Raw genomic sequence first — 25,733 nt, 5'->3', positions numbered from 1 at the left:
TCTGGGGTTTAAAGAAGAGATTTTATATTGTTTATCCATTTCAACCTGCTTTGGACTGTGGCATCTAAAACTGATAGTAAGACTTTTTATCTTGCTCATATATATACACATATATATATTATCTAATAGATAGATAGATAGATAGATATAAGATATATATATATAAATCTTTATTTAGTAAATTCTTAAGACTATTCCAAAATAAAGCAGACAGACACTATCTTCTTTGTGAGAAAACTATTCAGCTTTCGCCAGTCCCTAAAAAACACAGGTCTTAGAATTACTTAGCAAAGAGATTGTTAACTAGGAGGAAAACTTTAAAAAAAAAAGGTCTCTGCTTTTATTCTTGAAAATATCTACCTTTTAAGTAATATAACAAAGGTCAATTTTACCAGTTCCTATAGAATTTCAAGAAGAGATTCAGTAAAAATTAACAGAACTTTCGGGGGGGGGGGGGGATGATGTCATTTCTACATAAAAGAAACAAACTTAAACAGCTCTTCCTTGAGAATACTCAAACTTTCTTGAACCACTTAACAATTTACCACTCTAAGGAAGACCCTCAAGTTCTACAGCACAAGGTTATAGGGGTTCAGAACAGACCTTCCCAAATGTGACACTTTGGCATGTAAATTCTTTTGAGCTGCAGGCAATCAAGATACTGCAAGCTCATGACAAAATTTTACCCTTCCCTTAAAGAATTTAAATTATGAACTTTATCCCTACAAAGATTTATCACCAGCAAGAACCTTTATGGCTTCTCTATGGGGCAGGGCAAACTTCTAATTACTGAACATCCTGCACATGACCTTCCTTCCCTTTTAAGCCCCAAGGCTCTTACCTCATCCTAAGGTAACATCATTATTACTCCATTTTCCCTTTCTGTCTTTGAAGCTCTCATGTATGTAGGGTCTCTAAATCTCTTGTGTATGTGGAGTTTCCATATGTATGAATGCAATTAAATTTTGTTATTTTCTCATTAAACGGTCGCATGTTGTCCAGCTGGTGTGACTCAGTGGTTAATTGTGGACCCGTGCACCAAGAGGTCACTGGTTTGATTCCTGGTCAGGGACACTCCCAGGTTGTGGGCCAGATCCCCAGTGGGGGCCATGCAGGAGGCGGCCAATTGACATTCTCTCTCATCGATATTTCTATCTTTCCCTCTCACTTCCTCACTCTCTAAAATCAATAAAAGAAAAAACAAATTTTTAAAAAATCTGTCTTATGTCAATTTGATTATTAGACAAGCCAAAAGAACCAAGATGTGCAGAGAAAAGTTTCTTCCTCCCTCACAAGGTCCAAGGCATCCAACTACATAGGCTCTACTAAGGGCATCAGAAGCTCCTATGACAAGGGTTTCCATTAGCCTATATGGTGCCTTTATGTGAATTTTAAAAGGGTGTCTCCCCTCTGGATAGGTGAATTAGAAAATATAATCTTTTCAGATGTACAAAACCCAGCAGGAAAGGAGTTGGCCAGGTCTCCACCCCTCAAACTCACCCTCTCAGCAGGAGGCCAAATGACCACTTCATACAACCTTATCCTTGCCTTCCTTTTTTTTCCTGTCTCCTGCAGCATGAGAGACTGGAGCCTCGTCATCCTTCACACAAGCCCTGAGCCTGGGGAGTGGATAAGTAGATAACCACAGATTCTCAGAGTGAATTCTCCTCCTAAACTTGGCATAACATAAAGATTTCATCTTGCACACAGTCCAGGATACCCAGTGGCTGCCTGGACTGTGTTGAAAAACATTGGAGACTAAATCCAGCACAAGCAGCGAGCAGTGGGTGGATTAGCAGTATAAACCATTGGTTTCCAATAGCACATATGCCTCAGGTTTCCTGTCCTAATCCAAACTATTCAAATCACAAGCATTCACTGAGCAATTAACAGGTACAAGGCACTGAGAGTGATGCTTGGTAGCAGTCCTTCCAAGTCGATCACCGGAATCTCAGAAGGACTTTCAAAAATACAGATCTTTTTGTTTTATTCAGAATTTCATTGAGTTAATTTACATGTTGGAAAACTTATATCACTCACACCAAAAGTGCTGGTGGTATTGGAGTCACTGGTTCAACACACCTGCATCAGCATCCATTTGTACCTGTTGTATTCTTGACAAATTGCCAGGCTCTGTCTCCTATAGTCACGCTCTAGCACTTGCATATTGAGATAGGATGCAGAACCAAATAATTTTCCCTCGATGTACCTGGTTGTGCACTTAGAAAATGCACTGCATATTGAAAGTTTATAAGAACATTTTGTGTTTAACATGAAAAATGAAGTTAGGTTGTGGGTTCAGAGAAACAGGCTTTTAATCTACAGGAATATCCTGTTGGACATTCCAAATCTTGCAGGATAAAGGATAATTCTGTATTGTGTGGGTCTCTCATCCACTTCACTTTGCCCAGCATGCCCCCCCCCATGACAAGCCAGAAGTGTCCCACATTCTTCCAGATTGTCCTCTAGGGTCAGTAAAACAAAACAAAACAAACCCAAAAATAAACCAGACCCTTTGTAATATTTTATAAACAAAAGTTATTCTAAAATACAAATTTTACTATTTTTTTGTTTCTTTTTGTTTGTTTTTTCTATATTGTGAAAATTTAATTTAAAAAAAAAAAAAAAAAACGAGTCTTGATTTAGCCAGAGCCTCAAGGATATAAAGGATTAGTCATTGTCATATTCAAAATGATTTATTCAGGGCAAGTTTTAATTTTCTTTGTCTTCTTCAGAAAGAAGAGCTGCAGGAATGCCTAAAAGACTAGAAATAATATCAATTTAAAACAACTTTACTGAAATTTGATTCCTTGGGCCAAAGTTGTTGATGGTCCTTATTGTAGTTGATGGTATAAGTAGATCTCATGTACTGTTTCCAGGCTTCACTGACAGACTCTCCCACAAATGCACCTCCAATCTCTGCCCCACTGATTGGAACTCATAGAAGACACCAGAATGGTGCTTACAGAGGCTTGGAGGTGGGGTGACGGGGGTACGAAATGAGGAGAGGTAGTCAAAGTGTACAAACTTCCAGTTATAAAATTAACAAGTTCTGGGTATATAATGTACAGCCCCATGATTACAGTTGATAATGCTGTATTATATACTTAAAAGTTGATAAGAGAATAAATCTTAATTGTTCTCAAAACAACAAAAAAATGATGATTATGTGACATGATAGAGATGTTAGCTAATGCTGTGATGGTAATCATTTTGTCATTTTGCAATATATACATGTATCAAATCAAAACATTGTACATCTTAACTTTACAAAATGTTATATGTCAATTATATCTCAGTAAAGCTGGGGGAGGAGAATTAATTAAAATAAGTATTTGAATACAATATTTTATTTAAAAAATACAGATTTTTTGGCTTTACCACTAGAATTACTGACTCAGAAGCTCCCCAGACGTCTGTAACATGGTCAGAGAGTTCGAAAACCACTCGTTTGGCAGTTACTGAGATGACTAATCCAAATCTCCTTACTACTTTTATCCATTTCTCTTATCATTAAAACCCTCTTAATGTCAAACTGCAAGAAGAAACACAGTTAACATCATCAAATTGATTTTATGTCTCATAACCAGAGTATATTTTAAAATAAAATTCAGAAAAAAATATATATATATGTATGTATGTATACTACATAACAATGAAAACCTGTGTTTTTATATTTTGAAACAACAGTCAAAAATGTGAAATTGGATGGTCTAAATTAAATGCTTCCAGCTGCAATTTTAGCACCTTTCCTTTTTGGTCTCTAGTGGAAACTGAAACAAAGGCTTACTATCAACCACAAACTCTCCATCATAAATTATAAATTTGTTCTCTCTCAGCCTTACTTTCTCTCAGCAAAATTGTATTTCTTTACCTTTTCTTCATGGGCTAATGTCCTCATACTCTATTAAACTTTTTCCAAATGGAATATATTACGTTTTAGTTTTAGGATACTAACTGGTGGTGTTTTCATACTGCAAATGGTGTCTAGGAATTTTTTTCTTCTTTACAGAAAAAAAAAGTAAGAGGAAATGGGTTTGCATAGCAGTCAGAGGGACTCCAGCCAGATATAATGAAAAATTTCCTGGTAGCCAAGACAGTACAATCTACAATGAGTCAATGGGGGGGGGGGGGGGGGGAGTGATGTGAAATCTCCTACTTTGTAAGTTTGTGATAACAACCCAGATTCTTATCTGCCTGGAATTCTTTAGAAGTAAATTTGTCTGCTGGACAAGGAGTAGACTTCCAGATCTATAGGGCCATTGCTGCCTTATATCATCAAGACATTCCAAAGAAACATAAAATACATATCTATAAACCAACTGCATAAACCAGGAACAATCTCACAGTTTCTCCGCTGGAGCACTAGTGACATTTGAGGAGTGTGATTCATTGTTGAGCAGATGGACAAGCGCATTGCAAGTTGGTTGAACATTGCCACAGTCCTCTCAGCACCTCTGGGTCTAATTATCTTATCACTCGAATGAAGGACAATAACATGTCCCTCGCCGAGTTATGAGGATTAAATGAAATACATGAACAGCATCCATACAGGACCTGCCCTTGAAATTTTTAAGATCTGAAAAGATAAAAAATGTTAAGAACCAAAGCTTATGAAAAGACACAGCTCTGAGTTGTTACACCATAGCCAATAATTTCTGAAACCACAAGTTTTTATAGGGAGCAGGATGTGATTCCTCACCCTAATCGTCATGGTTGTGTTTTCTGTTTAGTTTTGGAAGAAAACACTAGAACATTTCTTCTCTCTTACTGTTATCTAAAGTTTTCTTATTCTTTCTTACAATGACGGGACACTGTTCAAGTTATTCCTATTTTCCGGCAAAGCGAGGAAAAATGTGTAACAAAGAAAATTGAATGTACATCACCTAGCATTGAACAGTAGTATATATATTTTAGTATGTTTTGGGAAGAAATATTTAGATGATTTCTTAATCATCTCCTCTTATTCTTCTCAGAAAATATTGACCAAAATTGATGTTTTCCATAATGAAAATGCTTTTGTTGGGTCTGTTTCAGATATGTGGTGCTGGGTTCTTTCTCGCCCAGTCAGGAGAATGTTTGCCCTGTGACTGTAACGGGAATTCCCACGACTGCCTGGACGGCTCTGGACTCTGTGTGGTAGGTCGGGGCACTTCTCACATATTTCATTGGCCCTTTGCATCTTGGGTGGGAATAAAATATTCTTCCTAAACGTTGGAGCTACCTAGGAACAAACTGCTAATCAAGATCTTTTTTTTACCCTTCACCTTTTCCTGTAAAACACCCCATATAAACTGCCTATGAATGTAAGTGGCCACCAAGGTGTGTATCTGAATGTGCACCTGCCCCTCGGGGTAACTGCCTCACCACCCTCTGCAGCCGGCTTCCTGTTGTGGGCCAATGAGAGATGGAAAGTAACACACATTGGAGGAAATCACCCATCCAAATTCTTCTGGAATAGTATAGTTTGCCATATGTTTGGCTTCGCTCCACGTAAATTGAGAGAATAAAACAGTTGTTTCATAGGCTATTTTACAACCTATAAGGCAGTCAGGTCTATAAATCAAAATTAAAAAAATAAAATTAGGTTTGAACCAAATTGCTAGTAAAATGAAAGCTTGAGCCTTGTGGTCTTTGTCATTCTGTGATCAAGCCCTGAGAAGACCTTCTTTTCTTAACTGAAATGAATTCTCTAGTAGACTGTTCAGTGAAATATGATAGAGATTTATGAATAAGACTTAGACACCTTCTAGCAAAAAAAAAAAAAAAAACCCGACTTGTTACATATTCCCCATTTTCACTGAGTGGACTGACAACTTAGTGAAAACGGGAACTGCAAAATTTACCGGAAATAGCTTCTGTAAAAGCCATAGGAGACATTTTTAAAGACTTGTGCCCTAAGGTCATGTTTTTCTTCATAAACTATGCTACATAGCAGGAAAATTATGTTCTTCAAGTTCCTCTGAGGCAAAAGAGGCTTTCCAAAACTGCAAGAGTATTTTTGCATTAAATATAAGAATACTAAATTAACTATACCTATTTACCTTAAAATTAACATAATTGTTCTTTTAAGCAGATCATTTTGATTATAAGTGAGCTCCAAGGTGTGTACATGAAGGTGTTACTTGACTCGTGGTTGACATTAAGATGCAAGTTAGAACATTTTCATTTATTTTAAACCTAGCAGCTGCCATTTTCCCAGGGACAGAGAGAATTAAGTGGCAAACACTAACCTAACTGTTGCTGTCTTTGTAGTGTTTGTTAGTCCTGGTGTTTCTGTTTTCCCCTCCCCCATCTCCATCCAGGATGTCCTCTGTGGCAGTGTAGGCCCTTGCAGCTGCCAAAATCTACCCCTTTCTAATGCTTCCATCTCCGGTTTCCTGTTATTTTAATCCCAGTGGCATTTGAAAAGAAAATCCCATGGATGCACTTGAACTAATAATGTACAGCTCTGATAGTTTCACTAATTAAAGGCTCTTTGTTTTCTGGTTCATTAAAACATAAGTCAATAAGGACTGACAAGTCCATCAGCTACTGTTCGGCACTCAATAAGAATGGGAGACAGCCTGGCTGGTGTGGCTCAGTGGTTGAGTGTTGACCCATGCACCAAGAGGTCGCTGGTTCAATTCCCAGTCAGGGCACATGCGCAGGTTGGGCCAGATCCCCAGTGGGGGGCATTCAAGAGGCAGCCAAGTGATGTTCTCTCTTATTGATGTTTCCATCTCTCTCTCCCTCTCCCTTCCTCTCTCTCTAAAGTCAATAAAAAAATTTTTAAATAAGATGGAAGACAAATTAAAGGGAATAAGTTCCTCCTGCCAGTGCCTATGGAGAGCTATGACAAAGCCACTCTTACTGACAATGACATTGTCAGAATAAGAGCTATCATAGTTTTTCTCCAACTAGACATAAGCTTCTGAAGGGGACAGTCATCATGGGATTACTTCATAGCACCTGGTACATACATGGTTCTAATAACATTTGGGGATGTGCTAAGGGTGAAACGTTTTTATGCACACTTGGGGAAGTTGCCTTTCTACAAGTACTTTGTTTCAAGACAGAACATTGGAAAAAAGTGAGAAGGAATAGCCATCCTATTCATCCCACCCTACCTGGAGGGAAATACATTTTTCCTCCTAGTTAAAGTAATATGTGGTCAATGTAAAAAAAAAAACACTAACAAAACAATACAGATATATACTGTAGATGAGAGTCAAAGGGAAAAGTAACCACTATCTTATTCCCCAGAGCAAAAACATATTCTTATAAATTAAAGTTAGAAGGACAAAAAAATGTAATTTGTGTTTAAGCACAAATGAGGGAGCAGAAGAGGCTTGCAATATAAAAAAAAAAAAATATGTTGACATTTAGTTAGCAAATACATTATCTATGGTGTCATACTGGAATCAAACTCATATTTGTCTGTTTCCTTTGGTATCTCTATTCCAGCCATCTGGTCAATCAGGGCCAATTTCTTGGCTCCTGCTCTGTAGTTCCAGCTCATTCTCAGTTGTCAGGGAGCAAGAGAAGAAGCAAGGGCTCCACATGAACACTTCCTTGCAGCTCACCGTGGGCACTGACTTTCAGTCAGTTGTTATAGTTCACCTGGCCTAACTCATGTCTTCCATCTTCCATGAGCAACTAAAAATTAAAGACCTTCTCTTATTTCATTTTATTTTGCTTTTATTTTAAAGGCTCATAATGCCTCTACCTTGTTCTCCCTCATTTGTTTCTAATTCTTCTTCCATTTCAATGTCCAATTTCAATTTGACCTCATATTTTACAGACTGGTTTTTAAGGAACTAAACCATTTGACAGTAAAATATAGAGTAGACAAAGCTATGTTACCATTTTTGGATATATCAAAAAAACTTTGAAAAAATTTTACAAGAGAAATGCTAACTTATCAAATGCAGAAATGTGGCTAAGTGAAAAGTGGCTTAACTCATGAAATTCAACATGAATTGGGTATCTTTCCAAAAGGCCACCTTGCATTTTATCAGAACTGGAACATGTAGGTCATGGTTCTCAGCTGAGTCTGGTAGGCAGGGGCCCAAAAGCCAGGCAACTCTAGTGGATGTGGTAGAGTCTCTGGGAAAGCTACCGAGGAGGCATGAGGAAGGAATTAGGGGCAGAAGGAATTAGATGGCTGGTGGTAGGAATGCCCACTCCAGAGTCTTTCCCTGATGTGTCTTCCTCACTAGCAATGGAGACACCTTTCAAAAACACAATCTAATCAAGGCATTCGCCTTTCTAAAATTCTTCAGGAGTTTTTATTCCATCCCCACTGAGCTTCTCACCACCATCGAAACACACTCTGCGTCTCGCACTCTGTGCGGGAACTTGTGCTCCCCTGTTCTCTGCCTGGCAGTTCTTGCTCAACCTCCAAGTCCTACAAATGTCACTCCCTCTATTAAGCTTCTCCACCTTTCTCAGGAAAAGCTAGAACCTTTCCCTCCTCTTTGTCCTTCAGCAGGAATGTACATAATGCATACCTCAGTCAGAGCACAAGCACTCTCTTATTCCTGTTCATCTCTCTGTTTCCTTCACAAGTCTGTGAGCTGAAGAAAGAAAAGAACCAGCTTTTCTTCATTTTGGTAACAGTCACAGCTCATTACCTGTCAGGATATCAGCTTAATCCATGTTTGTTAAGTGACTGAATAAATTGGTTGATAAAATAGCCAACTTAAATGAAAAAACCTTAATTTTTTAATTTATGAGACACTTGGGTTGCTACTTCCGGAAGAGGTACTTACTGTCTGTTATGCTTCAGACTCAGGCTCAGGTTCAATGCTAGCCAGACACTTGCTTCTCAAAGTACAACCTAGGCCAGAAGTACTGACAATGCTTGGAAACTTGTTAGAAATGCTGACACCCAGGCCACAGCCCAGAGTTCTGTCATCAGAACCTGCATTTTCACAAGATGCCCAGGATATCTGTGTGCACACTAAAGTTTGAGAAGCATGGATCTAGACAAAGCAGCATTTCTCAAACTTTTCAGTCTCATAAGCCCTTTACACTCATAAGAATTATTCAGGTTGCCAAATGGCTTTTGTTAATGTGGATTATCTATCTATCTATATTTTCTGTATTAGAAATTTAAAACTGAAAAATGTAAATAGTGTTTTTGTATTAATTTATTGGAAAGCAACACTAATAGATCCATTGGATGTCAATTTACAAACTGAAAATATATTTAATGTCTGACTTAATGGAAGGCAGTTAGAGCTCATATTTGCTTCTGCATCAATCTGTGGTGATAGCTCCTGTTTTGTAGCCTCAGGAGAAGTCCACCTTACACACATGAGAAAACTAGAGTGCCAAAGTAAATAAAATCTTAGTATTATTATGAAAATAGTCTTCATCTCCCTAGGCATACTTCAAGAAACATGGATCTAGATAGACTATAGTCTTGCACAAAGCATGTGACAAACCATACCAAGGCTAACCTGATCCTTCAGGCCTTCTTCCTACATTATGCTGTGGCCAAGTCAGTAAGGGACACCACTTTTCATGCAAAGTAGACACAGCTGGGATCCAAATGTCATTCATAATGCTAAGCTGCAATCAATTGTCTAGAGAGTAACTTTCTTAACCATTGGCCAAAGATTCAGAATACTTTTTCATTTTTTTTTTTTTTTTAATCCTCATCCGAGGACATTTTTCCATTTTTTGTACAGACAGAGTGGGAGGGAGAGAGGGGAAGAGAGAGAGAAGGAAACATCGATGTGAAAGGGACACATCGAGTGGCTGCCACCCGCACGACCAACCAGGGCCGGGGACAAACTGCAACCGAGGTACATGCCCTTAGCGGGAACCGAATCCGGGTCTCTCCGGACCGCAGGCTGATGCTCTAACTGCTGAGCCAAACCGGCCAGGGCACTTTTTCATTTTTAAGTGAGGTCAGTTTTATTTAAAAATAACTCTTCCCCTCCAACAACCTACTTACTGATTGTTGTCATTTTTGTTTGCTGGGGTTTTTTTTTATATGGCAGAGCATTAAAGGTAATGGGATATTTGCAATATCGTAGTAAAAGACTTTCAGAGCTACAGGAAAGCTTATAGGCCATCTAGTCTACCCCCTCACTTTACAGATAGAGAATAGAGACCCAGAAAAGTCAAGTGACATGTTCAGAGTCAACCAACTAGAAAATGGAAGTGCTAGTCCTGTTTTCCAGTACTCTCTCTGTTCATGTCCCGGACAGTGCATCAATGCCTTTTAGGGAATTTCATTACAAACCCTTTAAAAGGAGGCAGATGAGGAGAGTCAGCTTGCACTCTGAGCATTTAGAGCTTGGAGAGATTTGGCGGCTTTGCCCTTGAGGGTAATTGCTCCCCGTGGCTGCCATGGCAGAAATAGAGCCCTGACAAGGAATCCAAAGCATCTGTTGAGCCATAAGGGGACATAATTGGGAATTAGCTCATTTTGCAGCTTAATAGGCTTTCCAGGCGTGAAGAATGGCCTGCACAGATGGGCTTCATCTGTCCAACAAGGACTCAGACAAATTTGACCCCAGTCTACAAGTAGCCCTGCCAGATTGCTTATGGCTTAGATTCCCAGTAGTTGGGCAAGGCTCATTGGTTTTCCCTGGGATAAGAGATTGCTACTAGTTTTTGGCTGGCTTTGGGTGCATGTTAATTTCCTTTATTTGCTCCAGACACCAATTGACTAATTCAACCTTTGCCTCTCTTTCTTTCATTTTTTCCTGACAACTGACTTAGCACAAGACACAATACTAAGAACTGTGAGGGAACTATGCTAACATCATGTTGTCTGCACATCAGACTTTATTTTTCAGAGTTTCTTTGAAGCCCAAACTATTCACAAAATAGTCTGACACCTTCTCATGCAGTCATTTGGGGACCCTGGGAAAGGAGCCTCTTCTCTAACACACTGGAGAAGCAGTATAATGTGGGAATGAGCAGCCTAGCCTCTGGAGCCAGATTGCCTAAACTTGAATGTCACTTTTGCCACCCACCAACTGCATGACACTGGGAAATGTACTTAACTTCTCTGTGCGTCTATCTCTTCATATGTAAAATAGGGGAGGGATATAACTTTCCTTAGAATTATTGTGAGAATTAAATTAATCTATGTAAAATATTTACAGCAGGGCCTTGCTATTACTTTATTTTCAACCTCAACATAGAACATAAAGACAAGAGTTCAGAGTTCAGCCTCCTATGGCTCCATCTTGCTTTCCCCAAGCTTCCTCATAGAGCACTGTTTGGGAAAAGTTGGTTTGTTGAAGCTCTGTGCATACGTTTTACTAAGGGAATTGTTTAAACAAGAGAGTGTCTTTCCAATGGCATTCTGATTCTAACCCTATTCAACCTTTAAACACTCTGGTGAATGAAAGATGAAGATATCATAATGTTAACGGCATTCCTTTGTGCAAGCCAGGCCAGTCCAGTTGGAGAAAACTACCAGTGAACTAGCATCACTATCTCTTATGGAGTACTAGTCAGAAGTCAATTCATCAACTGGGCAAAAAGCTATGAATACCTACTCCATTCAAGTTGACAGCAGTACAGTGATAACAATACATTGTGGGTAGTGACAGCAGCAGGAGAGCATCGGGGAGGAATTCCTGGAAGTTCTGAGACCAGGTAAAAAGATCCTGAATGATGAACAGGCATCTAGGCAGAAGAATCAGTCTGTTTTGTGTGTGTGTGTTTTTTCTAATTACCCTCACAACAAATGGATAAACCATACAAATAAACCAGCTTATTATTTATTTCATGTCACTATCCATGACACTAACCCATTAGCAGAATATTCTTTATCTACCTTCTACTCCATTTATGCTTCAGTATGACACATTTTGTTCTTCCAAGTCCATAAATCCTTAAATTGTTTCCACAATTGTGAGCACCAGGAAAATTTTATTTTTTTATTTCATATTCATTCCAAGTTTGTAAGCTGACACTTCTACAACATCCAGATTTTTATCATTCTGATTATCATTCTGAATTGAAATAAGCACACAAACTCTAAAGAGAGTATCAGGCTGCTAATGTACGCACAGAAATCCAGGATGAAGTCGTGCATCATTGTGTGTACTTTCTAGCACTGACTGGGACAATGTGGCTTCTTTGTGATGACAAAGACTATTGTATACCATCTATTCTGTCAAACCTGACATTCCCTTTGCTAGAAGTAACACTTGATTTCCAGATTTATGTCTATAAAATTTCTTTTGTGTCCTTGTCAATTTACCTGTCTTTGATCTTACAGCACTGCCAGCGGAATACGACAGGAGAGCACTGTGAGAAATGTCTAGATGGTTATATCGGAGATTCCATCAGGGGACCCCCCCGGTTCTGCCAGCCCTGCCCCTGTCCTCTACCATACATGGCCAAGTAAGTCCTGAGAGAAGATGGTGTGTTCTACTGCTTATTACTCCTCCTTTTGTGTCTCTATCCAGAGTTCTAATATTTTTTCATACTCAAAACTGAGTAATTCATGTTGAGGTGAGACTGGAAAAGATACAGGAAAGGTCTCTAGCCTAAACACACTTTCAGGGAAGCTTAAGCATTTGCAGTACAGGTGATGACTCCATTCCCAAAATATTGGGATGCATCACAAAGTTAATAAAGTCTCCCAAGTTTTATAAGCAAAGCTAGTCTCCTTTATTCTTGGCTACCATCTGACCTAGAGAGATCACAACTGGTAATGCCAACAGATTAATTATAATCCAATATTTTCAGTAGTAGTGTTTCTTTCGACTCTGACAGAGCAGGTATTTCCCTACATGTTGCAGCCAAATGAGCTTTTCAATCAGAATTATAACACAAGCAGAATGCATGCTTTAGGCTAATCACTTCATAAAAGATCTCCAAGAAAATGAATTTTCACCACTGGCTATGTTTTGACCTAAGTGAGAAGTTAAAGAGAATAGACATACATCTTAATAGAAATAATGGATTTTTTTTTCAGGTACCTAATTTGTATAAATCCAGTAGTAAAGTCACAACTAGCCATTTTAATGGCTTAAAAATGACAAAATATAGAATTAAAATGGTGTAGTGGTGTTTGGTTTTCCAAATATCAACCAATTCTTCAGTTCTCTGATACCAAATTAGTGTTCTACAATCAATTCCATTCTGACATTAACTACCCAGAGTTAGTGCAAACCCCAGAGGTTAAGGGCTCAGTCCCACTTCAGAAACCAGCCTTTTCACATTTCTTTCCAGCTAACTAAAAATTAAGGGCTCCCTCTCAACCCCACTTAGGTTCAGTAATTCTCTAGAAAGACTCACAGAACTCAGAAAATCAAGTTTTATTATAAGGGGTACAACTGAAAAACAGCCCAACAGAAAAGATTTGTGGGACAGGGTATGGATCAGGAGATGGGAAGGACCAGAGCTTCTGTGTACTTACTCTCCAGGGATACCACCTTTTCAGAATATCATTGTGTTCACCAGCCCAGAAGCTCCTCAACCCTTGCTGCTGAAGAGCTTTATTGAAGTTTCATTACATAGTCATGATTGATTAGATGATTGGTGATTAAATTCAATCTGTAGCTCCTCTCCCCTCCTTTGAGGTTTGGGGAGGGATGGGGTTGAAAGTATCAACCCTCTAATTGTGTGGTTGGTTCCTCTGGCAGACCAGCCTCCCTCCAGAAGCTATGCAGGAGCTCATCAAGAGTCACTTTGCATATATGTGTAACCAATGGACATAGACAACAATGCTTGGGGTGGGGGGGGGGCAGGATAGGGAGGAGGGTGTCTGGGGGGGAAAGGAGAAACATCTGTAACAAAAATTAATTAATTTTTTTTTTTTAAAAAAGAGAGTCACTTCATTATCAGGAACTCTGATATGGTTGAAAGAAATTTATTATGAATGACAAAAGACGGTCTTGAAATTCTAAGGATTTTAGGAGTTCTGTGCTAAGAACCCCGGATATAAACAAACAAACAAACAAAAATATATTATTATTATTATTATTATTATACTTCAAGTAGACAGAGTAATAAAAGTAGGTTAATATTTGTGCTCTGGTCAATAATGGCTGTATGATCTCAGATAAAGTCTCATTTTCCATGGGATTTGGGGTCAAGGAGACTAGATTCAGATCTTTGTTCCATTCATTGATTCCTTTAGCGGCTCTGGATCTCAAGTTTTTCCTTAGTAAATCAAAGTTGGTATCAAGATTTGCCTCATAGTGTTGGACTAGGATAATGTGTGGACCATTTGGGTTAATACCTTATCCATGAAAAGGTCTATGGTTGATGTTGGCTTTAGTAAACACATACTTAATATTTTTTCTAACATTTATATTCTGCTTACTCTATGTCAGGCACTGTTCTAAGGGTTTGGATGTAATATTTAGTTGCTAGCTATTGTGAAGAGTAAAGTAAAAAGTCCAGCTGGTTTAGCTCAGTGACTGAGCATCGACCCATGTACCAAGAGGTCACCAGTTTGATTCCTGGTCAGGGCACATGCCAAGGTTGTGGGCCAATTCTGGGGGGCATGCAGGAGGTGGCCAATCAATGTTCTCTCTCAATGATGTTTCTATCTCTCTCTCCCTCTCCCTTCCTTTCTCTCTAAAATCAGTAAAGAAAAAAAAAATTTAAGATTAAACAATGCATATAAAATAACTAAAAAGGCCTAAATACCTGCCACACACATACACTTTCTTAAAAAAAGATGACAATCAAAATATCTGCCTAATTTTTTTACCTTAATTGAATACCAATATCCAATAACATTTTACCTCATAGCTTGTGATTTGTTCAAATCCTCTGAGGGTCTGACAGTCAGTGAAGAAGTCAGATATTTTATAGCCTCATCTTTCTTTAGAAATCATTAAACTGCCTAAGCCCTTGCTTTGTGATTTTTCATGTCTGATGGTATTAATTATGTGTACAAAATGGATGGTATTGAGAGTAAGAGTAGAAAACTCCAACATTAAATGTTCTGTTATTTCCATTCAAATGTGTCCTGATTTATGAGCTCTCTTCACCTCATCTAGGTATATTGTTTTATTGTTCATTAATATTCTGTTCTCAAACATTAGTCTTAACCATATCTGATGACATGTTTCACATGTTACTCTCTTACTATGTTGATAAATATAGTTACCTCTAACTTCCTAAGAACAGATTTTACTCATTTGCCCATGTAAACAAAGATGTTATATAGCATTAACTACTCAAAACAGGTTTATAAGCTTTGAGCTGCAGTTTCTTTAGAAATTAACAGATGAATTAGAAAGGCAGTCTCAAATGCTAATTGTATTGTCTGACTTTTGCATGTTTTTTTTTGTTGGAAATCCTCACCCAAGGATATTTTTTCCATTTATCTTCAGATAGAATGGGAGGGAGGGAGAGAGGGAAGGGGAGAGAGAGAGATCCACGTGAGAGAAACACATTGATTTGTTGTCTTCAGGGACCAAACCGCAGCCTACGCCCTTGACCAGGAATCAAACCCGAGACTCTTTGGTCCACGGGCCAATGCTCTGACCGCTGAGCCAAACCCACCAGGCTGACTTTTTATCCCATTCCTATGACAAGATTTTTTAATCTAAATGATCTGACATTAATGTCTTGAAATAAAAGACTTTTGGAACCTCATTTCTATGGACTGAGTAGTTCTGTCTACATGCAATCAACAGATATCTATCGAGCACTTATGTGCCAACCAGTACCAGTTGCTGGTCACATCAGTAAATGAAACAGTCAAAAAGTCCTGCTTTCATTAAGATAGGTCAAAATACAGCAGTATTATGAAACTCCTACAGCAAATGACCCGTCTCTTTGAGGCAAGATTATCCAGTATTTCAATTGATTAAAAAGCTATTCTGAAGGCTGTTAATTCTTTTAAATAACTGAATCAGAAACTTGCCAATTGGGTAATCACCTTTTTACCTTGAAAAAGAAAAAATGTCCATAGGCATCAAGGATCATCATTTCCACCCATGTGTGTGTGTGTGTGTCTCTCTCTCTCTCTCTCTCTCTCTCTGTGTGTGTGTGTGTGTGTGTGTGTGTGTGTGTGTGTGTATCCCAGTTTCAAAGAGCAATTGAAGGTCTTAGGAAATGGGAAATGTGCTCTGCAATTAGGAACTTGTTCACAGACATGAAAACTGAAGTCTCCAAGTACGGATTTGAGGTTGAAAATCCTTCTGAAAATTAACACAAAAGCAAAAAGACACCACCTATGAGTAAAGAACATATGTGGAATGTGGAGGAATGGGGAAGGGTGTGAGAGACCTGCTTTCTTTGTAGTGGCAATAGTTCTACTTCCTGAATCCCTTGGGGGAAAAAACTGGCAACAAAAATGGGATTGCAGAGGTAGTTTGTGATCATAAAACAGGATAAATTTGCCTGGACCCTATGAAGTTCTAGCCTTTGATCTGGCCTTATTATTGACTTAGTTAATTGATCTCAAGCACTAATCAAACATGTTATCAAACATCAAATACACCGTTGCTTCTTTCAGCTTTTTAGAAATTCATATTTCTACTTCTGTAAAAACGAAACTACCAGGACTTTGATTTGAGCTCAGAAAGGCACCAAGTATGGAATCTAAATTATACTTTCAGAGATCTGCTATTTGAGCCTACTGACCCAGGGTTTGGATTTCTAGTTACAATAGCCACATCAGAAAGCAAGGAAATAATGTCTGAGGGGGTTTAGCAAACAAACAGTGCCGAGTCTATTTTTCTTTAAGTTCCCTGAGGGTTTTCCAAAAGCAAACGGCTTCTTTCCTCTCGGAAAGGGCGCCATCGTTGTTAGCGCGGGCTGAGAAAGGCGCCGTGTTTTCATTTCCCTGGCCAAGACAGACATTCCTCTGAGAAAAATACAAACAATCAATGCTGATGGAAAACAAAAAAGGAACCCTCAGTGGCTGGTGTTGCCTCTGAGTCTCCCACTACAGAAACCAATGGTCACGCAGATATTCCCAAGGACCATTTGCACAGAATTCATTTATTTATTTTTGGGGTTGGCCAGACTATGGTAATGGCTCCAATTAAGGAAAATGTCATCTGTTTGAAACAGCAGGACGTTAGCTCAAGGCAGACGACTTCAGACACTGGCAGATGTTTCAGTCCTTCCAGCAGTAGGCAGGCTGCTGGGAGAAATATCTTCAAAGAAACATGCGTGAGGTTTTTGTTCATGTTCTGAACTCTTAACCTAGGGTGTTCCTTTAAGTAGGCTAAGGAATAAGAATAAGCAAAATATAGAGTACAGGCCAAAGAAATGTAATTTCATGGGAATGTTTTTAATCAAACTGCTAGAGAAAATAAATTATAGGTATTACCTTTCACTGGGAGGCACATATTATTTTCTGACTTGATTTTATAAATGTCTTTAAAGAAAGGAAATACATCCATTCTCTTTCCTCCAAAAGCCCATTAGGGTAAAATTGCTTTTACATGCAAGAATGAGAGAACAGCAAATATGCTCCATTGATTGTATAGTACCTAGACCAAAACTAATTTAAGAGTCTTTAAAACTTTTCATACCTACCTCAGATGGGTGGGTTCATGTGTCAATGTAGAATTTTCCAAACATGTGCAAAGTAATATTTCACTTTCCCTGCCTTAATAATTAAGTTGGTTATTTATTCTGCTGAACTAAATATTTTTATTACTTTTCTGAAGATCCTAATTTTTATTATCTTAAAAAAAAAAAAGAAGATGAAGAATTAAAAGAGGGGGTCCATGGACTAGAGCCCTTTTGCTGAGGGACCTGTTGCTTGAGGACTTGCTTTGTGACTTCGATAAACTAAACCAGTCCTTCCATCTTTTAATCCCAATCTTCACAGTACACATTAAAAAAAAGTAAGGTTCTGTGAAGATCATAGAGCATAGTTTAGAATTGGCTTAGAACCTTGAAGAGTGGAAGAGATCAAGGGAAGAAAGAAAGGGGAACTTTCCATTTATATGCTGAACGTGATGGGAGTCAGAGGAAATTCTCATATAAATCTAACATTGCAGGCACAATTTGGCTATTTTATCTGCCTTTGAAATGTGTGTTTTAGACATACATACATGGTTTTCTGAAATTTCCACTGCTTCAAGTAAAAATAATGAAATGCCTCTATGAAAAAATAAGTAAGGTAAACCTGAAAAACGGTTTCACAAATGGAGTGGCATTTTCTGTCTGAACCTGCTGGTCTAAACTTTCCCGAAAGAAAAAGGATTTGATTTCAATAAAGCAAATGACCACACCCATTTGAAGATGATCTCTTCGGTGATTTATGTAACTGAGTTCTAATATTCCCTTGCAATTCTAGTTTTGCAGAATCCTGCTACAGGAAGAGCGGAGCTGTTCGGTGTATTTGTAAAGAAAACTATGCTGGACCTAACTGTGAAAGGTAGGCTAATAAAATGTACTATCTTCTGTGTGGGTCAAAGGAGGCTTTCTGTTTCTTGCACTCATAAGCTCTGCCTTGCTCCCCTTCGACAGACCCTGAAGTGGATGGTTGAGAGGAAGGAGTAGGGGATAGCATTTCAGAACCCCATGGGAGGCTTTCCTAATCCCATGCCCCAGATACTAATATACAGTATGTTTCCTAGGGGCCCAGGCCAGGGCCACGCTGGGTAAAGGGACATGGAAAGAAGAGGTGAGTTTGTGTATTTTAAAAACACTGTCTGGATGGTTTTGGTGACACTCCCTTCTCTCTCCATCATTGAGAACCTATAGCACAAATAATGGAGAGTGAGTCTTCCTCGGTAAATAAAAAGTAAGTCCAACTCTCTATTAGAGCAATAAATTGAAAATACATTGAAATGCACTGAAATAAAATTGAAAATGGAAAAATAAGTCTTCTATCAGAGCAATCCATTAAAATACATTGAGAAAAGCACAAATCTATTGTTTAACTTGTTCTTCCCCTGAAAAACAAACAAATTCCATGACAGTTTGTATTTTCTGAATCCCTGTTCGGTATTTACACCTAAGTCTTTTTTTTTTTAGTTGCTCTGGCTCTGCTCAATTAAGAAAGGCCTTGGCAACTAAGGATAAGAGGCTTCCCACTAATGATTTCCTGGCAAGACATTTCCCATTCTCCCCACCTGTCAGCTGCTCACAGTTTTCTATAGTAAAATGGCTTTCACTAAAATAATGTCATTGAGTGGTTTTCTAATTTTCAACAGAAATGCCATTAACATGGGCCTCATCATTGTGTTTAGGCAGCAAAATGATATGTGGTGCCACAGAGACAGAGGAAGGGTCAGGAAGGACCAGTGTAACAGCTAGTCCTGCTTCTACAGTGTGCTCACCTCACAATAGCACACTCCCGGCCACCCTGAATGGGACTCCCTCAGCCTCGAGATCAAAACGTAAATCTTAAACTATAAGCCATCCCACTTCCAAAGAAAACACCCTCCATCTTTCAAAAAGTAGTTCTGCAATTCTTTTATGAAAAGCCACAATGTCTAGCACAGAGAAAATCTCTATACTTGGAGGTCATTGCTATTATGATTATTAAATGTATAAAATGTGGATAATTCTTTCCCTATAGGATTGTGGGATTTTTTTCCCCTTTTTTTGCTATAAAGGAAGAGGGAAAGTAAAAGCTGAGGGCCCGTGTGAATTTCATTCTTTACAGAGGATCATATAACCTTTGGTTGATAAATGTTGGTGACACACTCATTCTGTATTTCCTTACTTGGAGACCCAGGAATATGAGGCACTTGATTAACTCATTTTCTGGCTCAGTTTGTGGTCTGAGAGGGTTGTTAATCAGCCAGGGATGGAGTTTTCTTCTTGCCAGTGTCTGAGGTTAAACTCAGTTTATTCTGATAAGGATTGAGCTGTATTACCAGAGAATGGGTGTTCAATGGCTCCTGTGAGGGGAACTAATGGCCTTAAATAGGTCCCTGCTAATTTAATGCAAGGCCTCCCAGAAATGAAGTAATCTCAGCCCCCAGAGCTCAGGCCTGCAAAATCACACAAGGGTGCAGCTAACGGTTCTATCTGCAATCATGGGGGACCTGGCATAGGACAGCATGCCCACCTGAAATGTAGGATCTTGGATGATAAATTCCCCAGCCCATATCAGTGGTTCCTGGGACCTGCCATTACCCAGTAAGGCTGGGTCGGATTTGGTACTTATGATGGACCTGGATGAATAGGATGGAGAAGAGGCGCTAGTTTGGAAAGTGGAAGCAGATAGCCTGGCTGAGTTTGTATCCCATCTCTAGCCCTTTGTGATCCCCCTGGGCAAGTTATTTTCACCTGTAAGTTATTTCCGCATTTCCAGAATGGAGAAAATGAAAACATCCACCTTATAAGACTATTGTGAGGTGATACTGTCAAGTTTTAAGTATGGCACCTGGCACTTAATAAAGGCTCAGTAAAAACTAACTGGTGACAGTATGAGTCTTTGTGGCCATTGTCCAGTTTCCACCACTGGCATAATGTGTGTCTGGGACATGCTGGCTCATTTCCCTGAATCTCAGTTTCCTTAGCTAGAAAGTGTGGCTTTGGAGTGAATAATGCCCTCTATTGATGGTGTCCTGTGAACGCATTACTTTACATTCCTCATCTCTCAGCCTCATGACCACTCTGACAGGAGGTTGTATTTTGTCATTTGGTAGACGAGGAAACAGAGGGTAAGGGAGGTGATGGGTCTTGTCTGAAGTCACATTATTGCTATGTGGGGAAACCAGGATTTGTAGTTCGGCTTAACACTCTGGACTCTTGCTCAGGCCAGATGGCTCAGTTGACTGGAGTGTCGTCCAGTACACCAAAAGGTGGGGCTTCCATTCCCAGTCAGGGCACATACTTAGGTTGCTGTTGCTGGTTTGATCCCAAGTTGGGGCATGCATATGGTTGGGGGGGGGGGGGCAACTGATTGATGTTTCTCTTTCACATTGATGTTTCTCACCCCCTACCCCTTTTCCTCTCTCTCTAAAGAATAAGTCAATAAATATATATATATCCTCTGGTGAGGATTTAAAAAAACTCTGGACTCTTTCCCTGTCCCCATACTGCTTTTCCCAAATGTCTTCCTATTTTAAATGTTGACAATTAATGAATTAGATGAGTCTCTGATATGCAGGAGAAAAATTGTCAATCTAGTACCAAATTCCCTTACACAGGAGGCCACACCTGGGAAGATGCTGAGAGCAATGTCCCTTCTAAGGCCTGTCACCTACAACAGGGCAGGATCACTCTGAGCAACTTTCTCTTCTCCCCCCCTTCTCTTTCCACCTTCCCTCACACCCCACAGTTCTAAAGAGAATGTACTAAGGTCTTTTACATCAAAACTTTACCTTGCAATCCAGGGGAATTCCCCTTAAAAATGGAAATGACCACACAGCAGTTTGACAGAATGGATAGAGATGCAGAAACATCTGAGACATGATTTATTATCCTAGGTGAGAGTCAAAGCTAGGGGAGGCGACAAACCTGAAAACCATCCATTACAAGGCAGGAAAAAGAAAACGCTAAATAGGAAACCTAGTATCAGTGGGAGAAAAGGGAGAAACATCTGTAACAAAAATAAATAAGTTAATTAAATTAAAAATTAAAAAGGAAACCAAGCAAAGATTATTCAAGAGTGTAGTGGAAGGAGCAATTTCTTTCCCATGGAGTTGCTGGATCATCAGAAAAAAAGGTGAGGTGATTTCAGCTCTGGCCAGTTTGCCCAGTGGTTAGAGCGTTGTCCTGCAGACCAGAGAGTCCCGGGTTCTGTTCCCGCTAAGGGCACGTACCTCTGTTGCAGTTTGTCCCTGGCCCTGGTTGGGGTCGTGTGGGTGGCGGCCGGTCGGTGTGTTTCTGTCACATCAATGTTTCTCTCTCTCTTCCCCCCATCCCCCTCCCTCTCTGTGTGAAGATAAATGCAAAAAAAAAAAAGGTGGTCTCAGCTGCTTTTGATTTATGTTTGACTCTGGACCTGAGAGGGGGTTTCTGTTTTGAGTTTAACAGCCAAGCTGTGAAGTTGTCCCAGTTAAATCCCGTCTAATCTATGCTCTCAATGTATTTGTGAACTTGGATTTGTCTACAAGATCTTTTCAAAATATGCAGCTGATTTGTATGGGTATCAGTTTCAAACAAAAATAAAAATGAGTCCAAACCAAGAACACTTAGGGTGCGCTTGTACTTAGAGATTATTTAATCAAGGGATGGTTTTCAAACCTGACTGTGTGTAAGTATCTCCTGAAAACCTTTGGGTTTCTGAGCCTGCCTCAAAACCTTTCCATCCCTGCTGCATGGAAAAGGACCTCTAGGGGTGAGGCCTGGACACCCGTATTTTGACCGCTCATTGGATTCTGTCACCAGTCCTCTCGCTTTGTGAACTACTGCTGTATGTCACCTTCAGTACCACACTCGCATAATAAAAATCAGTGTTGCTCCAACTGCGGCTCAAGGACCCTGGTATCCTTTAAAATATTGGTGGAATTTTATGGATTCTCAGTGAATATTAATTTTGCATTTAATTTAAATGATATTCTTGATTTTAAAATGTTAATTGAACATGTTCTGGACTTTCTGTGTCATTTTACAATAAAAGGAGATCTTCCTCAGAGCTGAGGAGAAAATAACAGCCAATGGCGTGTCAGTAACATGATCGTCAACTGGAGGCCAAATGGCATGACGTCATCACACAGCACATGACGGCGTGCATGCTGCACTCAGTCCTGTAGTGTGTCATATTACAAGTGGCTAGTCACTTGCAACAAGACATCAACTGTTGTCTTGAATTAATACTTTTAATTTGAATTTGATTAATTTTACAGTTTTGTGTTTTATTTAGAAAATTCATCTTGGTTTTCAAGATGTTTAAAAGCCACAGACATAAAAAGTTCCCACTTATGTTTGAAATATTTATATATTAAAGATAATTGAAATGAACACTGGAAGAGGTATTCTATAAAAATGCTTTTTGGCCCTGGCTGGTTGCTCAGTGGTTAGAGCATCGGCCGGCGGTCCAGAGAGACCCAGGTTTGGTTCCCGCTAAGGACATGTACCTCGGTTGCAGTTTGTCCCCGGCCCTGGTTGGGTCGTGCAGGTGGCAACTACTCGATGAGTCTCTTTCACATCGATGTTTATCTCTCTCCCTCCCACTCTATTTGAACAAAATATGAAAAAATGTCCTCGGGTGAGGATAAAAAAAAAAAATGCTTTTTGTTTCACAGGGACTCATGCCACATCCAAGTTGGAGAAACCCTTGTCTAAAGCATAAAACATGAGCCTCTTACTGTATCATGTAACACAGCTCAAACACACTTGTCTTCACAGTAGGGTCAATGTTTCTTTGCCTGCTCTGGCCCCTGGCTGCTTCCCAGAGTCCTTTCCCACCTTTCCCACAGTTTAAAGTCCACATGTTAGACCTGCTGCTCCCCAGATCCACTAGGTCTACTGTGAAGCTTACCACGTTGTATTATGATGATAATGATACAAATAATAACAAACATTTAACAAGTGCTTACTGTTAGGCACTGTTGTGAGCACTGTGGTGAGCACTTCATATACACTGATGCATTTAAGCCTAAAAAAAAATTCTGTGAGATCCATTTTTATCCTTTTACTGAGGAAAAAAGTGAGATACGAGGAAGTTAAGATGTTGGTCCAAAATCACACAATTTTTGAAAAGTTTGTAATATTAAACTGTGAGTTTTTCAACAGAGGTAGCATCTTATTTATTTCTTCAGTCATTTTTCATCCATCACAGTACCTGGCCCATGGTAGGAACTCAGTTATATCTGTTTTAGTAATACTTTTGTTGTTGTTGTTTATACTAAAACAACAACATTTTTAATGTTCCTTTAAAAGGCACCATGTAGCGCAGCCAGTGTGGCTCAGTGGTAGAGAAGTAGAGGGCATTTATATGGCACCTACTATGCAACAGGCACTGTTTTCTCTTCATCTGATTTAGTCCCAATGACAGCTACAGAGAAAGCCTTCTGTGCCACCTGTGAGTTTTGGCATCCTTGATAGAGGCATTCACTGGCACCTGTATGTCCCTCAGAGAAAAGCCAAGGACAGGAAAAAAAGCTCCAAAAATTCCCAAAACAATAATTATTGGTAAAAATTTAGTTTGATTTCCACAAATCACTCTTTTGTTTTCCATGTTGCCCCAATAATATAATCACTAACTGAAATGACAAATTTCATATTCCACAGTTTTTTCATTTCCCCTGAGTGAATCAAGTCACTAATAAAATTAGAAATGAGGTTATGTTGTTCATGGATTGGAAGAATTAACATCATTAAAATGTCCATACTACCCAAAGCAATCTGTAGATTCAATGCAATCCCCATCAAAATACAAACGACATACTTCACAGAACTAGAACAAATACTTCAAAAGTTCATATTAAACCAAAAAGACCTCGAATAGCCACAGCAATCTTGAAAAAGACGAACAAAGTTGGAGGGATCACATTACCAGATTTCAGGTTATACTACAAAGCCACTGTAATCAAAACAGCCTAGTACTGGCACAAGAACAGGCATATAGACCAGTTCTTTCATGAGAACTCAGAAATGAACCCAAGGCAATATGCTCAATTAATATTTGACAAAGGTGGCAAGAGCATACAGTGGAGTAAGGACAGCCTCTTTAATAAATGGTGTTGGGAAAATTGGACAGTTACATGCCAAAAAAATGAAACTAGACCATCAACTTACACCATACACAAGAATAAACTCAAAATGGATAAAAGACTTAAATGTGACTCATGAATCCATAAAAATCCTAGAAGAAAATGTAGGCAACAAAATTTCAGACATCATATGCAGCAGAATTTTCACTGATATGTAACCTAAGGCAACAGAAGCAAAGGAGAAAATGAACACATGGGACTACATCAAACTCAAAAGCTTCTGCACAGCAAAAGCAACAATCACCAAAAGGGAAAGGCAACCCACTATATATGGGAGAGCATAATTGCCAATGTTAATATCAGATAAGGGGTTAATTTCCAATATATAGAGAGTGTTCATACAACTCTACAAAAGGAAGACAAAGAACCCAATTAAAAAATGGGCAGCGGAACTAAATAGACACCTCTCCAAACAGGACATACAAATGGCTAAGAGACATATGAAGAAATGCTCATCATCACTAATCATCAGAGAGATGCAAATTAAAACAACAATGAGGTATCACCTCACACCTGTCAGAATGGCCGCCAACAACAAGTGCTGGCGAGGGTGTGAAGAAAAGGGGACTCTAGTACACTGCTGGTGGGAATGCAGACTGGTGCAGCCACTATGGAAAACAATATGGTGTTACCTCAAAAAATTAAAATTTGAACTTTCATTTGACCCAGTGATCCCACTTCTAGGAATATACCCTGAGAAGCCTGAAACACCAATCAGAAAGAATATATGTACCCCCATGTTTGTAGCAGCACTATTTACAATAGCTAAGATCTGGAAACAGCCCAAATGTCCATCAGTAGATGAATGGATAAAAAAGCTGTGGTACATATACACAATGGAGTACTATGCAGCTGTAAGAAAGATCTCTTATCCTTTGAGACGACATGGAGGGACCTAGAAAGTATTATCCCAAGTGAAACAAGGCAAACAGAGAAAGACAAGTATCATATGATCTCACTTATTTGTGGAATATAATGACCATAACAGTCTGAAGAATGGGGTAGTCCCATAGACGTCGAAGTGGGATACAGACTGACAATCCCCAGAAGAGGGTGTGGTGGGGAAGAGATAAACCACAGAATTTATATGCATGTATGCATGAACAATAGACATGGACAAAGCTGGGACAGGGCAGGGAGGGAGGAGGAGGGGTTATCAGTGGGGGTAAA

The 25,733-nt window shown here is 39.2% G+C and overlaps 1 protein-coding gene across 1 annotated transcript in view; it reads left to right on the top strand.

The window, feature by feature from the left end:
- LAMA4 (laminin subunit alpha 4) overlaps nucleotides 1-25,733 on the top strand; it is a 141,364-nt gene that overhangs the window by 32,716 nt on the left and 82,915 nt on the right. Inside the window, exons 2-4 of the mRNA XM_036249053.1 lie at nucleotides 5,038-5,139; nucleotides 12,236-12,360; nucleotides 18,242-18,322. Coding sequence (XP_036104946.1) covers nucleotides 5,038-5,139; nucleotides 12,236-12,360; nucleotides 18,242-18,322 — 308 coding nt within the window. The remainder of the gene's footprint in view (nucleotides 1-5,037; nucleotides 5,140-12,235; nucleotides 12,361-18,241; nucleotides 18,323-25,733) is intronic.

The sequence above is a fragment of the Molossus molossus genome, unplaced genomic scaffold, assembly GCF_014108415.1.
Source record: "Molossus molossus isolate mMolMol1 unplaced genomic scaffold, mMolMol1.p scaffold_m16_p_8, whole genome shotgun sequence".
Taxonomy (NCBI): Eukaryota; Metazoa; Chordata; class Mammalia; order Chiroptera; family Molossidae; genus Molossus; species Molossus molossus.
Note: the sequence above shows the minus strand (reverse complement) of the source record. Positions and strands in the feature narration are given on the sequence as shown.